The 15,484-nt window shown below is 45.8% G+C and overlaps 2 protein-coding genes across 3 annotated transcripts in view; one reads left to right on the plus strand and one right to left on the minus strand.

Annotated features, from left to right (window-relative positions):
• The window catches only part of BRF1 (BRF1 RNA polymerase III transcription initiation factor subunit), a 173,814-nt gene that overhangs the window by 74,888 nt on the left and 83,442 nt on the right, over positions 1 to 15,484 (plus strand). The window contains exons 5-7 of the mRNA XM_061998945.1: positions 1,505 to 1,577; positions 9,552 to 9,701; positions 11,263 to 11,356. Coding sequence (XP_061854929.1) covers positions 1,505 to 1,577; positions 9,552 to 9,701; positions 11,263 to 11,356 — 317 coding nt within the window. The remainder of the gene's footprint in view (positions 1 to 1,504; positions 1,578 to 9,551; positions 9,702 to 11,262; positions 11,357 to 15,484) is intronic.
• BTBD6 (BTB domain containing 6) lies at positions 3,421 to 6,893 on the minus strand. 2 transcript variants are annotated; one of them, XM_061998947.1, is made up of 5 exons: positions 6,278 to 6,890; positions 5,734 to 6,028; positions 5,440 to 5,530; positions 5,032 to 5,150; positions 3,421 to 4,815 (listed from the first exon to the last, which is right to left on the minus strand). In XM_061998947.1, exons 2-5 carry the CDS (start codon positions 5,937 to 5,939, stop codon positions 3,783 to 3,785), a joined length of 1,449 nt encoding a protein of 482 aa, XP_061854931.1. In that variant the 5' UTR covers positions 5,940 to 6,028; positions 6,278 to 6,890; the 3' UTR covers positions 3,421 to 3,782. The 2 variants fall into 2 exon arrangements, with proteins under 2 accessions (XP_061854931.1, XP_061854930.1); XM_061998946.1 differs by having other exon boundaries at positions 5,734 to 6,893.

Here is a 15,484-nt window from a genome sequence, read left to right on the forward strand (position 1 = left end):
CACAGCATGGAAGATATTAAACTAAATAAATTAAATAGGAAGGAATTACAGTCATATCATACACCCTCGATTGCACAGGCACTTTCAGGGTACATGATCGTTCTGAGGCTTTCTGTGAAGTTCTCAATTTGACTTACTTTTTTTCTTTCTTAATTTGAAAAAAAAATCCCCATAAGAACATTTTTAATGTAAAGAAACATTTTTGAAGTGCTGGGTGAAGCTGTCAGTATATGGTTGGGCAAGGTTTTGTTTTCCCCCTTAAATCTATTCATTTATTTATTTGTGTTAGCGTGGTAGAAGCCTCTGTACATTTGGGATGAAAGTTTGCTTTAAAACTAATGTTGGTAAAGCTCTTTTGTAAAACTGCAAGAGAATATATTTAATAACAGGGTTTTTTTGTTTTCGTGGACTTGTGCCCTTATCAACAACTCACTTGTGTTACTGACTGCTAGGAAACACCTTCACTATCCTGGTATAGGAAAGAGAGGGGCTGTTCTGTTACATAAGAGCAATACAGTATATACTGTCCTTAAAACAAAACAGAAATCCCCAAATCTGTTTGATTGGAGTGTAGGAGGATGGAGTTTTTTGTACTTTGACCTTTACATATGCCTTGAGGGGGAGCAAGGTGCTCATGGAGCTTCGTGGGAATGTTTGGGGATGATTGGGAACTGAAGTATATCCTGCCTTTCCTGCTGACCACAAAAACACATCTTAAGATAGTGAAAGAGAACTTCCTCAGACTTTAAAAACACAAATGTAGTTGCCTATTCTATAAATTGCAAATCAGTGTGAAGAGTAACTCACTCCTTTCTTCAGTTTACATCCTGGGTGCAGTAGTGAAGGAGCGGAGCGGGGCTCTGTCTCTGGCTCCTTAGCAGGTTTGGTGTGCTTTAGGGCTTTTCTGAATTTATTTATCTTTCTTTAATGTAGGGTGATCTGGGGCAATGTCCAAACACTAAGAAATGACAAATTACCCTTGGGGCGTGTAGCACCACTCCTTGCTTTGCTGGAAAAGTTTGGTGTGTGCTTGTGCAATACTTAATTATCCCATTTCACATGATTATGCAGAGCTGAAATTTGTACTAACTTGTGAGTATTTGCTCAGGTTTTGTTAAGTTACAAGACAAATGACACTTTATATATACTGATATTATATCTAAGTGTACTTAATGCTTTAAGATGTTAAGTGACAACTGAAAAATTGTCCAAGCACTATGGAGGAACAGAGCCCACTGAAGAGCATAATGAACAACTGCTTTAATTTTTATTCAGTACAAACTTATGCTTTGATTTACAATGCTAATTTGTGCAGCTTTTGACAAGCACCAAGTATCATTCTGAACCTATGAATATGACTTATATTACTTCAGTCGAATTTTTAAAGTAGGTTATTTAAGATTTTCAAAAGTTGGGAGTTTTTCTGGCTTTCCATATAAATGTTCTATTAAAAACATTTGTGGCTTAAGATTTAAATAATGTGGGTTTTTTTGTCTTTTAATAGGTGAATGTCTATGTGCTGGGAAAAACTTTCCTTCTGTTGGCCAGAGAACTCTGCATAAATGCTCCAGCCATAGGTACTTTTTTTTTTTATGGTTGACTTTTATATATTTGGGTGTATTTTTATGTATTTGGGTGTATTGTTACTTGACAAGAATATATCTGTATGTGTGTATATATACATAGTATTAAATGCTAAGTACCAAAGTGGTAACTTAAAAATGAAGCTGGAATCAATCCAAGCAGAAGAGCATTGCTGACTATGAGAGCCTTTTCTCCTTCATGTAAGAGTTCTTTGGGAGCTAGATGCTCTTTTCCTCTTTCCCCAAGTAGTTCAGGCCATACTAAGACAAGAGGCTGATGTGTAACAAATTTGTGTGTGTCTACAAGCTCACACAGGCTTGTCACACTTGAATTCCAGAGATGCAACATTTGATAACTATTTGCCAAATGTACTATCTGTTACCTTAGCTGAGGTGTTCAGTGCTTGGGAAGTGGCTGGATGGAAAACACGGAGCAATTTGTTTTCAAGCATGTGAACTTTTAAATTAGTTAAGTCATCACTGAAATTTTAGCAGTGATGGGATGGTGGGTTTTAACCTGTCAAAAGGGTAAAAAAGCTATTGTCTAGGCTGTAGCTTTTAAGCTAACAGAATACTTGCCAATTATGAGTGTTTACCGAGGTCTTGTGACTGTTACCCACCTCTGTGCAGGAATTGTCTTCCTGTATCTTTACCCACTCTCACTCCCACTCTCCTTAATCTGTGCTGAGAGAATCATATGCCTTTGTGTTCACACTACCACGTGCACACCCCTTCAGATGTACTCAGCTGGGCACAAAACTGCCTGCCTTTGCAGCAAGAGAATGCACAGCTCATATATGGAGCATCACCATAAATAACGGCATCCAGATAGTATGTGGCAGTGTGTAGCTATCAGCCATCCCTGTGTGCTGGCTTGATGTCTGCTAAAAGTTCCTGGTTTTAGTAAGTCAGTTGCCTTATTTTTCATTATTTTGAGAGAACAGGCAGAATTTGTATTGCAGCTTAGTTTCAAAGTGAAAATTAATTCAGTTTAGGAATAGAAAACCTCTTTGAAATGAAATGTGGAGGTACTGGTTTAGATGGCTGGTTGAGTGTTCTTTCCTAAGGTCATTATGAGAAGAGAGACTTATAAAAATAAGTGTTTTTAATTGGCTTAGCTGTAGAGATTGTCAGACACTCAAGAACATCTACTTTGAGAAAAGTTAAGGTTACTAGCTCAAACATCACTGAGGATAGTGATGGGACTTATGTTTTAAGGAAAAAAAAGACACAGCAGCTTTGTTCCAAATGGCTTATTTCTAATGAGTGAAATTTAGTGAAGTTAAAGACCGTGTTGCAAGCATTTCTCTAATGTCTGCTCCTAACTCTGAGGAGAGGGTGTGTATTTAGATAGTGGCTGCCAGTACTGCAGCTCTAGGCTAAATCTGTGATGAAACTTGTCAGTGTATTAAGCCTCATCTGGATGTTTCGACTCTGGCCATTCAAGTGGGGTGCAGTTTGACAGGTGCAAGTGACAGTGGTGCTGCTCTCTGGGCAGGCTGGAGGTTAACCCATTCATGCGTGTGAATGGGCATTAGAAGGTTTCAAATCTAACCACAGGATGATTTTGATCAACTTTGATTGGACAGACCATGAGTGTAGCTTCAGCTTACACAACACACATAAAACCCTGAGCTTGTGTGTGTCAGCTCCCTTTCTTATGAAGGCAAATAAAGGCTGCTGATGGATAGGCAGCAGCAGACAAGGGAACCTTCGTATCTGCAGTGATAGCTAATGCCCTGCGTAGATGCACAGACTACAGTATCATCACCCTTGTCCCTGGAGATGAATTAACAGACACAAGCCCTAAGATCAGCAATGACCAAATACACAGGAGTTGGGACAAGTAAAAATGTTTTATATTTCACAGATTCATAAACTGCTCTAGTTTAGAACATTCTGTTTAAGTCAGCTGCAGTCTGCACGTTAGTTATCTATATACAAAATAAATGCACAGTACGTGCAAAATTTAACATTTTCCTGCTTGTTGCAGTCTTAATAATTAAGTCAAATAGCTTATGAATAAATAAAATAAGATTAAATTCAAGAGCATTCCTTCACTTATTTGTATAGCCTGATGTAGCAGATAAGTAAGTAGGGTAACGTTCCATACTGCTGCAGAGTTCATAGCAAAACTGGAAAAAAAATCCCTTCAATGTGCATCACTGCAGTACTGGAATACAATCAAGGTGAAATGCATCATGCATAGAAAATGAGCTCAGGTATTTGTCCTCCTTGTACTCCTGTTCCATTCGTACTGTCCGAGGAGCACTGGAACTGGAACGTCACTTTCCCACACTGCACTTCAGTCATTCCCTCTTGCCCAAAGTAACTGAGTTCGTTACCGTCAAGAATAGCACTTACATTGTAAAACGTGTCTTGCTCAACCTGCACAGGATGCTCAAACCACACGGAGAAAGTATTACTGGAGCCATCAGAGGTAAACTTTGTCAGGTTTTGAGCAAGGACAACTCCCAAGCGCTTCAGTTCGATTTTGACGCTGTATTCAGCTTTGCCACAGCTCGACCCGTACAATCCCAGTCCCGCTATAAATATCCGTTTGTCTACGGCAAACTGAATACTGTCACATCGCCCTCGGTACCTCCACTGATTGCTGCGGTAGGCAGACGACTGAAACCGATGGCAGCGCTGAGGTACGAGTCCTTTCCGTTTCGTCAGCGGAAACTCGAGTTTGGGTTTATTTGCAGCCGTGTACCATAGGAAGATATTGTGAGTTTCCTCAAGGGTGAGGATGTCGGACTGGGCAGCTCCGTTGGCAAACTCCTCCAAAGTCATGGTAGGAATCCGCACCAAGTACAAAGCTTTTCCTAATACATTCCTCTTGTTGCGTGGCGTAACCGGCAGCCCTTGCCTTTTGCATTCAGCCTCTGCCCAGTTGAGAACAGCCTCAAAAACTACCACTTCCTTGGTGTTGAGTGCCTCCCGGGTTACAATGATCTCTAGTGTTTGTTGATCTATCTCACAGAAGCCCTCTGACTTCAGTGCCATTTCTGCTTGAGCATCAATCACTTCCCAGCAGCGCTGCGTCAGCTCTGGCTCCTCGAAGAGCCTGCTCTGAGACAGCAGGACACAAGCGTTCTTCGCTTCTAAGCTGGTCTCCAGAAAATTGACGCAAGCCTTTGCTAAGGCCGGCACGATGTACTTTTTGGCAGCGTACAGCGTAGCCAGAACCGTGTCTGCTTCCAGGTCTATTTCATCACTATACATGTATCTGGATGGGGAGGGGGGCAAAAAAAAAGAATACGCAGGCCATGAAAGATTGCTCTGTAGTCATGTTTGTTGGCAGTGAATCTGACATTCAGTATTTGTCAGCACATTAGGTAAATAGTAATAAGTGCGTCTTGCACAATGCCAATTAGCAGATGTATATTTTATAAGCTACTTTGATTCTGTTCATGTAATTAGTAGACTCGTAATGGCCACTTACTTTAATAGGATTAGAAAGGCTGCAGGTTCCACATCTGGTATATGGATTTCAGATTTGACCTCTGCGAGATCACCGTAAAACATAGCGTAGAAGACAGAGCTCCCAACTGCCAAAACATACTGGAAAATAAAGAGAGAGAAGCCTCAGTAATACGGAGGGGTAACAGCTGAACGCGATGGCTTTCGATAAGAGCTACGCTTAGGGAAAGTTAAAAGCTGCAGTGGAGGCAGAAGACTGCCTTAGACTGTTCCCTTTAATTGCAGCATATGTGAATTGCTTCTGGGATTAGATGAGAGCTGTAATTAGTAAAAAAAAGGAAAAGAGAACTGAGTTGTCAGGCAGGGTGGGAGGGGTGGAAAAGGGGATACGCACAGCAGTAGGAAAAAGCCAAAAATTATCTGCACAAACCTTATGGGCAGGAACTTTCTTGGATGCCCCTGGCGGGCCCACGATGAAGTGAACATCAGCCATGAGTTCGTTATTGAACATCAGCGCGTTCCTGCAAGCGAGGGGAGTGGGGGGAGAAGCCCCGTTAGCCACGGGCAGCCTCTCACCTGGTGCCCCAGCCCCGCCGGCGTCCCCCGAGGGTCCATCCCATCCCGGCCCTGCCCTCACGCCCGGCCTTGGCGCAGGTGCTAGGGCCGGGCACCTCTCCGTGTCTCCCGCCCACCCGGGGAGGGTCCGGCGGGGCCTGGCCCTTACCTCTCCCGCAGGGTGGGATGGAAGGACTGCCAGTTGGCACTCTCCAAGTTGTTGTTGTTGAGGTTCTGGAGCTGGGGCGGCGGGGGCGGCTGGGCGTTCTGCTGGAGCTGCAGGGCGTTCTTCTTGCTGTTGGCAGCGGTGGCGGCGGCGGCGTTACTGTTTGCGATGTTAGTGTTGGTGCTGGCAGGGTAAAGTTCTGCAGCCATCTTCTTCTTCAGGGACAGGGGCACTATCTCATAGCATCCTGGCACCTTGCCGTTTGACCTCACACTCTTTTTGGACTTCTTTAAGGTCTCTGGAAGCAGAAGAAAAAAAGTCAAACACTTCATGATCCTGCCATTGAGGCAACCATGGGGCAGTGGCATGAGCAAGAGAACTAACAAATCCCAAACGCGAGTCCCACTAGCCGGATGGTTTGTACGCTTCTAGATGCGGGGCGGCTTTTGGCTTTTTTTGTGGTGCGAGTGCTCTCTGCGTGCAAGCCCGACGCACCTCTCCGGGGGAGAAAGGGATGATGCTGTACCGGATCAGTGCCAGCGCTCACCTTGGCTTGACGGGGGGGTCCCAGCCCCCGCGGCACTGCCACGATTGCAGTGGGGAACCCGAGAAGGGCTGGCAGGCAGTTCCTTCCCCCGAGGAAAGAGAAAACAAAAATAGAAGAAAAAAAAGAGCAGCCAAAATCCAGTAACAAAACCCCACAAATCCAGGCGAGGCGGTGCGTCAGGAGCGAGAGTCAATCCACAAATCCTCCGAGTGCAGCAGCCCGGCGAGGGTGAAGCGCAGCCAGCCGCCCGATCCCCGCCGCCAGCGACCGCGCTCCTCCGTCCTTCCCCGCCCGGCGGGGGCACATCCGCGGCGGCCGCGCCGGGCCGGGCCGGGCCGAGGCCAGGCGGCGGCGGCTCTCTGCAGTCCCGCTGCCGGGCGGCCCCGGTTGCCGCTCGCAACAACTTTCCTGCTCTCCCCGCGGCGGCCGCCGCCGCACGGCGCTGCTCCTCCGCGCTGCTCCCGCCCTCGGCGGGGGCGTCGCTGCCCGCGGGGCGCCCCGGCTCCTGCGCGGCGGGCGGGCGGGCGGCGCTGCCCCGGGCGCTCCCCTCGCGGCGGCGTCGGCAGCAGCAACGGGATGCGACGGTACACGGCCGGGCTCGGCGCGGCTCTGCCGGGCCCTGCCTCCGCCTCCCGCCCTAATAGACGGCCGCCGCGCCGCGCGTCACGGCCGCGCGCTCCAATGGGGACCGCGGGGGCGCGGCAGGGGGAGCCGCCCCCCGCCCCGCCGGCTGCCGCTTCCCCGCGCCCGCTGGGGGGCGCCGCCGCACCCGCGGCGCAGGGCCCCGCGCCAGGGCCGCGCGTACGTGCGCAGCGCCGCGCTCGCTGCCGGCCCGGCCTGTGGCGACGCAACCAGCGCGGGGGGGGGGGCCGTGGCGGAGCGGCCCGCGAGCTGCCGGGCTCCCGGGGCGGGCTCCCGGGGCCGGCCGCGCACCGCCCTTCCCGGCCGGCCCGGGCGGGGGCGCCGCCGCGCCGCGCAGCTGGGCGGGGGGAGCCGGGCCGCCCCGCTGCTCTGCCGGGGCGGGCGGCCGCGGGCTCTGGGCGCACGGCCGCGGCGGAATTATTTAAGTCGAGGGAAGTTACGGGGCTTTTTGTCTTCTCCCGGCTGTGCGGGCCCGCCGGCATAATCCCCGCCCGCTTGTCGAGGGTGTTTCAGCGGGGTCTGAGCCCCCTCGGCCGCGCTCTTCCAGCCCATCCCTGCCGCGGTGGGCTGGCAGCGGGGCACGGCTCCCCTCCTCTCCCCGGCCCTTCCGCCCCGGTTACCTGTTTTGGTGGGGAAATCAGCCTTTTAAAGTTTCCGAGGTTATTTTCCTGTGTTCCTTTTAATGACTTTCTGTTACCTATGTTCTTCCCAAAGTCCAAATGAGTGGGATAGGGAGAGAAGGGAAAGGCTTCAGAAAAACAAGTGCTCCTTTTTTAAGTAAATGAATGTTTTCCTTGATACCTGTTTCTTTAGTCCCTGTGGAAGCAATAAAGGTGTTTGAGTTCACAACTTACAAAGAAATGGTTTATTTTTTTCGTATTGTGTTTACATCCTTGGGGGGGTGTGTTTTGGTTAACTTTGGCCTTGTATTTATGTATTGGTAGCATTACTTTCTAGCCATTTATGGCCTCTTTAATGCTTTTCACTTAAAACCCACCCACGTATTCATTTTCAGACTGTTGGATAGCTTCAGAATTTAAATTAACGATGTGCAATGTTTTGTCAAATGACCTGTGGGCATGAATGTGGAAGAGCTCCTGAAACTCAGCTAGAAGAGAAAGCTGTGAATTGCCTTGGCTCTGCTCTGCTTCCATGGCCAGAGGAGCTGGAGTTGGGCCTTGTTCCGATAAAGAAGAGATGGAAAAGCAAACTGGGCAGTGCTTTGTAACATTCACACGTGTTTCTGTAGTGCGAAGAGCAAAGTCTTGAAAGTCTGTTGAACCTCAGACTATCGCTTCTGAAAGGTTTTTTTGTTGTTGTATTAGAGAATCGGTCATTTCTTTTGAGTACAGTTTCACAAAATCAGAGTTGGAAGTACAGAGCAGCTGCACTTAGGAGTCACAGGAATCTGTTAATCTTTCCTAAACCTTTGATTTTTAGGGTTGTGTTTTGGGAGGTGACTGCACTGTTGTCCTTTCTTCAGTTTTGGGGGAGATGTGTTTAGAAGTTCTTGCATGATAAATGCTTTCATTTAAATACTTCTGCAGGGCTGACAGGCGTAATCACATACAGTGTGATCTTGGTAATTACGGGTAGCAACAGGGCATCATTGTTAGGACTTGGTGCTAAATGAAACTGCTTTGATTAATTGTAAATCCGTAAGATTGTTCCAGTGTTTCGAGATGAATTTTCATCTTTATCAGTTTAAGTGCCCACATAGGGGATCAGCTAAGGAAATTGAGTTGAGACTAATAGTTAACAATTTACCGTACATCATGGATTTTCGGTCCAGTGATAAAAGGCTGGCAGGAAATGAGAAATTGATACCTCAAATAAGAGTAAACATGTGTTAAGTGTAGCTGTTACAAGATTGTTTGATAAATTATAAATTGGTTTAGGCAAAGCACAATCCGTACTGACATTTCAGTTAGTTTGAAGCTGATAACACCAACGCTTGAAAGAAGTTTATACATCTGGAGGCAGATCCTTGGCCAATGTAAATTGTCATAGCGCAATTGACGATAATTGGGTTCCAGCAATTTATGCTGATGGAGCCTTATGATCTGCAACAAACAGCGTTCTGTATTGTTGGAGTATGAGTCTGGGAAGGAGCTGGAATTAACTTTGAAGGTGTGAGGAGGCTTTTGTTAGGGCTATGGGATTTTAAGGAAAAGAATGGTTTTTTGAAGTTTAGTTTGTGGTTAGTTTTGAGATGAGACATGCAAGTTACCTTATGTATTATTTTGCAGGAGATCTTAAAAGTTTAGAGTCTAAGTCTTGTCCTCATTCTTGTAAAAGCTTTTGCAAATGCTTAGCTTTGTGCATAATTTCACTGACAGCAGTAACAACGCTTCTGTGTCGGGAGGCAGCGTGTGCCCTCCGACCCTGAAAGATGTGTAAAACCCCTTTCTGTAGTGCTTTAAAGGCCTCTTGTCTATAAAGCAAGAAACAATTTTGCTTTAGCTTAGCTAAAAAGGTGCTTCTTAAAGCTTAGTGAGTAGTGGATCTGTCCTTGCAGCACAGCCTGTGTTGTTTGCTGAGAGGTGAAGGAAGCCAGCCGCTGCTGCCCAAGGACTGCGTTTCCTAAACCCACAGTTAGGATTAGAGGTAACTGTACTGCTTTCTGTTGCAGATCCGTGTTTATATATTCCTCGTTTTGCACACATGCTTGAGTTTGGGGATAAGAACCACGAGGTGTCCATGACGGCCCTCAGACTGCTGCAGAGGATGAAGCGGGACTGGATGCACACGGGCCGCCGGCCCTCTGGGCTCTGTGGAGCAGGTATGTCAGGCACTGCCTGTGTCTCTTCCCTCTGGCTGTGGGTTGGATGGAAGAGGCTGGGAGCTGGGAACAGATGGGGACTTTCTCATTTCCTCAGTGGTACCATGCTTTCTGGGTTTCATGCTGTCAAGCACCTACACCTTCTATAAAGTAGTTCCTGAAACTCAAACTTCATTTTTGCCCTTGCCCTTGCGTTACTTGCTCAGATCCTTTGTATCTTACATTTTGGATTTTTTAACCTCCTTTCTGGTGCTCTTCTCGCCCACACTCCCTGCAAGCTCTCACTGCCAAAAGGGTTTTTTTTGTCAGCTAAAATGACACCGTTAGTGTAAGCGCTTTGATTTGTGTCTTTACACAGAGTCTTATGCAAGATATGCCCTCTTTGACCCGTCCTGTGAAATTATTTTCCTCTCCTTCTTCATCTCTTTCCAAGATCCACTGCTGTCATGATACCTACAAAAAACCTACTGGTTTGGGAGGGCTGGGTTAAAAGGCAGTCAGTGAGGTCAGAGTAACCAAGAGTGTAGTCATAGAGTTCACCTATGCCCTTGATTTAATTTGAAGGATCTTACCTGTGCATGCTGGAATGAGCAGTGGGGCTCAAATCCTAGGGAATGCACAATTTGCTTGAGATTTCCAGCCTCTTTTTGTTACCAGTACTTGCTTATTGCACATTGTTTGAGTATAGGCTCTATGGAGACCAGCCTGGTCTTTGATTTGCTGCGTTGACTGTATCCATGTGAGCAGGTGATTTGATTCAGCAACTGTGGATCAGTAGATGGAAGCACGTGATGCTGAGGCCCCTGCATCCATCCATGCAATATACAGTGTACGTGGTGTACTGTGGCCCGGAATTAGTTTGATTCCTTGGCCTAAATGTGTGTGCCCCATGTTCTTTGAAGGACCAAGTCTTAGTTCAGTCCCTGACATTCTCATTGGGAACTAGAGCACTTAAAACACTTACCTGAAGTGGAGCTCTGGTTTAGTTTCGTCTGAAAGGAAGAGCTCTGCGTGCTTGAAGCTGTTCTGCGCACTGAGATGCTGCGTGATGAGTGGGGGTGATGCTTCAAATCAGAGCTAGTGCTGAATCATAATGGAAATCCTGCCAGTACTAGTTGCACAGAGGGTCTTGCAGGAGAGCACTTGGGCACTAGCAAAGCAGTGATAGTGCTGACAGTGATGAAGATAACAGCTTAGGCAGGTTCAGGGGTTTTACGGAGGTTTTTTTATTCAGGACTAGTAAATTGTGCTAAAAAATTGATAACTTTGAAAAGATGTGATCAATGGGATGTTCTTGTGCTGTATTTTGAGCCATTAATTAATGTTAAAGCGTAGAATTCTTCAGGATGAGGTTGCAATTGGCCTAATTTTATTGGGTAGGAAGCAAACTTTGTAAAGTCAAGTCCGTCTCCTTTTTTCAGGGTTGTGGCTGAGCGTAAGCATTTACAGCTCTTTAGCTGAAGGCAGGGATGAAGAAAGGGTATAGTTATCTGTCTGTTTTCTGCTGTTCTCCAGGAAATTTTCCTCTCTCTGACATTGACTTCCCTTGCTTCTCCTCTAGCACTGCTAGTGGCAGCAAGAATGCATGATTTTCGACGTACTGTTAAAGAGGTCATCAGGGTGGTCAAGGTTTGTGAGTCTACATTAAGGAAAAGGTCAGTGCCTTTTTATTGCTTTTGTCTTTCATTTACAGTACTGAAAAACAAAGGGTGTACTCTAAAATGAATGTAGATTGGAGAAAACCAGGTTCTTTTCAGAAGTGCTGAGAATAACATAGGTACGACATGTTTTAGCTGGTCATTTTTAAGTACTAACACCTGCCTCTTATGTAAGGCCTCAAATGCTCAGCCAAGGTGGTAAGGAGCACTGTGCCTGTTTAACAGGTGAAGGGTTGAAGGCAAAAAAATGTTGGGTCAGAAATGTCAACAGTGTTGTCATGTCCTTAGGAGAAATAATTGATTGATTGGTTCTCAAAGTTGAGGGTGTACAGTCCAAGACACAGTGCAGAAAAGTCCTGTCGTTTAGCTGTTATTGAACAGAACTTTTCAAGATGTTTTGCTGAAATGTTCATTTTTGAGAGTGTTGTGTGTGCAGTGTGTTCAGGTGGCCAAAGCAGTGTGCCCAGGTGGCCAAGAAGGCCAATGGCATCCTGGTTTGTATCAGAAATAGTGTGATCAGCAGGACCAGGACAGTGATTGTTCCCCTGTACTCAGTGCTGGTGAGGCCACAGCTCAAATACTGTGTTCAGTTTTGGGCCCCTCACTACAAGAAGGACACTGAGGTGCTGGAGCATGTCCAGAGACAGACAATGGAGCAATGGAGGATCTGGGGCACAAGTCTGATGAGGCGCAGCTGAAGGAGCAGGAGGTGTTTAGTCTGGAGAAGAGGAGGCTGAGGGGAGACATGATCACTCTCTGCAACTGCTTGAAAGGAGGCTGTGGTGAACTGGAGGGCAGTCTCTTCTCCCAAGTAATGAATGATAGGACACGAGGAAATGGGCTCAAGTTGCACCAGGGGAGGTTTAGATTGAAGGTGAGGAAGAACTTTCTCACTGAGAGGGTTATTAAGTATTGGAACAGGCTGCCCAGGGAGGTGGTGGAGTCACCATCCCTGCAGATGTTTAAAACAGGTCTAGATGAGGGCCGTGGCTTAGTAGTGGACTTGATTGTGTGAAGGTACTGATTTGGCTTGGTGATCTTAAAGGTCCTTTCCAACTGTAATGATTCTATGTTCTGTGATTCTGATACATAGAACACAGCAGTGATGGGTGATAAGTTCACTGAAGGATCTGAAGTGGAATTAGGAGCAGAATGTGAGAATTTCCCAAGTACCTTTGGCATTTATTTTTAAAGATTAGTACTGTTTTGCATGTTTTGATGAGGTAAGCAGTCACCCAGTTTCCCTCATTGTAATTCTGAAAAGTTATAGTGTTTTCTTTCCCCATAGGTTCAGTAAAAAATGACCTAACTGTGAAGTACCATTCTTTCTGTTGCCCCAGTTGGAAATTTTTGCATCACCAATATACTCTGAAGCTTGTTCCACCAAGATCTATCCTTAGAAGGCTCCCCTGGTGTTTCTTTCCCTCAACCTCGCTGAGACCAGCTTAAGTACATCCAATTGAGTCTAACACTTGTTAATAATCTTCAGTTCTCAATTGTGAAAAACATTTTTGCCCCAGATCTTCATGTGTGGAACAGGAATGATTCTATTTCCCTGCTGTGCATGGGTGGTATAGAGAGAAATTTAAGGTGTTCTAAGGGCTTCAAGGTAGAACAATTATAAAGATGAAGCAGTACAAATGCCCCTTTTTCAGGACCTGGGAGCGTTGATTGACAGCAGCTGAACACGAGCCAGCAGCGTGCCCAGGTGGTCAAGAAGGCCAGCGGCGTCCTGGCCTGGATCAGGAACAGTGTTGTCAGCAGGAGCAGGGAGGTCATCATTCCCTTGGACTTGGCTTTGGTGAAGCTGGACTTGGCTTTGGTGAAGCTGCACCTCAAATCCTGGGTCCGGTTTTGGGCCCCTCTCTACAAGAAGGACATGGAGGTGCTGGAGAGGATCCAGAGATGAGCTACCCAGCTAGGAAAGGATTTGGAGCACGTCTCAGATGAGGAAGGGCTGAGGCATCTGGGGCTGTTTAGCCTGGAGAAAAGAAGGCTCAGGGAGACCTTCTCACTCTCTACAACTACCTGAAAGGAAGTTGTAGCCAGGCAGGGGTTGGTCTATTCTCCCTGGTATCAAGCAATAGAACAAGAGGAAGAGGCCTCAAGTTGCACCAGGGGAGGTTCAGGCTGGATGTGAGGAGGAATGTCTTTGCTGACGGGGCTGTCAGGCATTGGAAGGGGCTGCCCAGGGAGATGCTGGAGTCCCCGTCCCTGGAGGGGTTTCAGAGCCGGGTGGATGTTGCACTGAGGGAAATGGTCCAGTGGTTGACAGGGCTGGGACAAAGGCTGGACTCTATGAGCTTAAAGGTCTCTTCCAGCTAAAATGATTCCATGATTCTCTATGTTTCGATGTGCATTTTCTGTGACTGGTGATATATGTACCCACAATCTACTTCAAGATGCATTGGTTAAATAGTTAAAGGAGTTTGTTCTTACTGAGAAAATAAACATAATAAATTAAAGTTGGAAGGAAAATTAATTTGAGCAATTGTTTCAAGTGAAGAAATCTTACTTCAAAATTCATGCTTTGAAATGTTTACTCAAGTCACACATATCAACGAAAATGACAGCGTTATTTACTTTGACAGCATAAATGTGACAGCTGAAGTATTTTCAGGCAGCTATAATTATGACTGTATTTATCACAGATCTATAGATTTGATTGATGTTTTTCAAATAAGAGCATGTTATATAGTATTTAACGAAGGCAAATAAAAAAAACCCTTTGAATAACTCTGCACACCAGTTTTTTTCCCTCTTTTTTCAAGAATTCACCTCAAAATGCCATTGAGTAGAAGTTGCCTAAATTAATAAGGTGGTGTTTCACTTTCTCAAAGATTTCTTTGCTGTTCAGTTTGATGTACAGTTTCATTTCCTTTTAGTTATTGCTGCATTATAAAGAGCTACTGCTGCATTGTGAAGATGATGAGTGTAGTTGGGCAAATGCTCATTAAATAGGTGATATTGGATGCTACTCTCATACTGCTGATGACTTTGCCATGACAACTCTTGAAGTCAAACCAAACAGGAGTCCAGATAATGCTGGTTTGATTTAGCTCCCAGTTGCCTACATGGCTCCTGGCAAAGCCCAGACCATCGGAAGATGGATTTGCTTTTGGTGATGATGGATTTCCATGGCAGAAATCTGTGAGGGAAGGGATGACACTGACCCAAAATGCCTTCCCTTCCTGCCCTGGGGGGACAGCCCAGCAGCCTGGAGGGGACGGGGCTATATTGATCAGTGGCTTGGCTGAGGACGCAGGAGCGGTGTGTTTGAAGAAAGCCCTGCTTGGCTTCCTGGTCTAGTGTTTGATAGGGCTGGGACAAAGCCAGCCCTATCGATCTCTAAAGGTCCCTTCCAACCCCTACCATTCTATGATTCTATGAAAGACTGGACTAGATGATCTTAAAGGTCTCTTCCAGCTGAAATGATTCTATGATTCTATGAAGAATGACTTTGTCATAAAGGAATCTGTTTTGCAAGGAAAAAGCGACAAAGGATGGTTGATGGACACGGCCACTCCTCTTAGAATTAAGAGTTCTTGATTTAACCATCTGTTTGGTTAAAAACCAGTGTGTGTTTAACATGTGTGGAGTTCTTGGTGGTATCTTGGTAAGAAAACTTTGTAGTTACTTCACAGGGCCTTCTAGCTTGATATTTTGAAGCACACAATTAAAATGTAAAGCTTGTTGCTGAGAGTGAGTGTATTAAATATTAATGAATGCACTGATAATTCTATCTCATTTCCAGTCTAATTGAAATGATATTAACTTATATATCACTTTATACATTCAAAGTACTGTACAAATATTAACTAATTAGTCAAATTGTTATTTTCTATGTAATCATCTGTGGAGGTAGCAGAAATGAACTTTTAATAAATGTAACCCTTTTATTTAGTTTAATTCTCACATTTGTGCCTGTGTTCAATGCACCTGTGTTCACTGCTGCCTTTTTAACCTTTACATACTCTGCCCCTTCATCTGTTTATTCACATATTGCATACTTTCTCTGCATATTAAGTTCTATCTTATCTGCAGTAGGGATAATTGTTGTGATATTTGTCCATTGTGTATTATCCAATACTGTGCAGCCCGTGTGCCTGTTGGAAGATCTTAGGC

This window comes from Colius striatus, chromosome 6 (assembly GCF_028858725.1).
Source record: "Colius striatus isolate bColStr4 chromosome 6, bColStr4.1.hap1, whole genome shotgun sequence".
Classification (NCBI taxonomy): Eukaryota; Metazoa; Chordata; class Aves; order Coliiformes; family Coliidae; genus Colius; species Colius striatus.

What these genes read in the sequence shown, in the direction of transcription:
- BTBD6 (XM_061998946.1), bottom strand. Translation starts at nt 6,098, where the DNA reads ATGCCACTGCCCCATGGTTGCCTCAATGGCAGGATCATGAAGTGTTTG. An exon ending in CATCCCACCCTGCGGGAGAG is followed by an intron (nt 5,531 to 5,733) that starts GTAAGGGCCAGG and finishes CCTCGCTTGCAG; the next exon opens with GAACGCGCTGATGTTCAATA. An exon ending in GCCTTTCTAATCCTATTAAA is followed by an intron (nt 4,816 to 5,031) that starts GTAAGTGGCCAT and finishes CTCCCCATCCAG; the next exon opens with ATACATGTATAGTGATGAAA.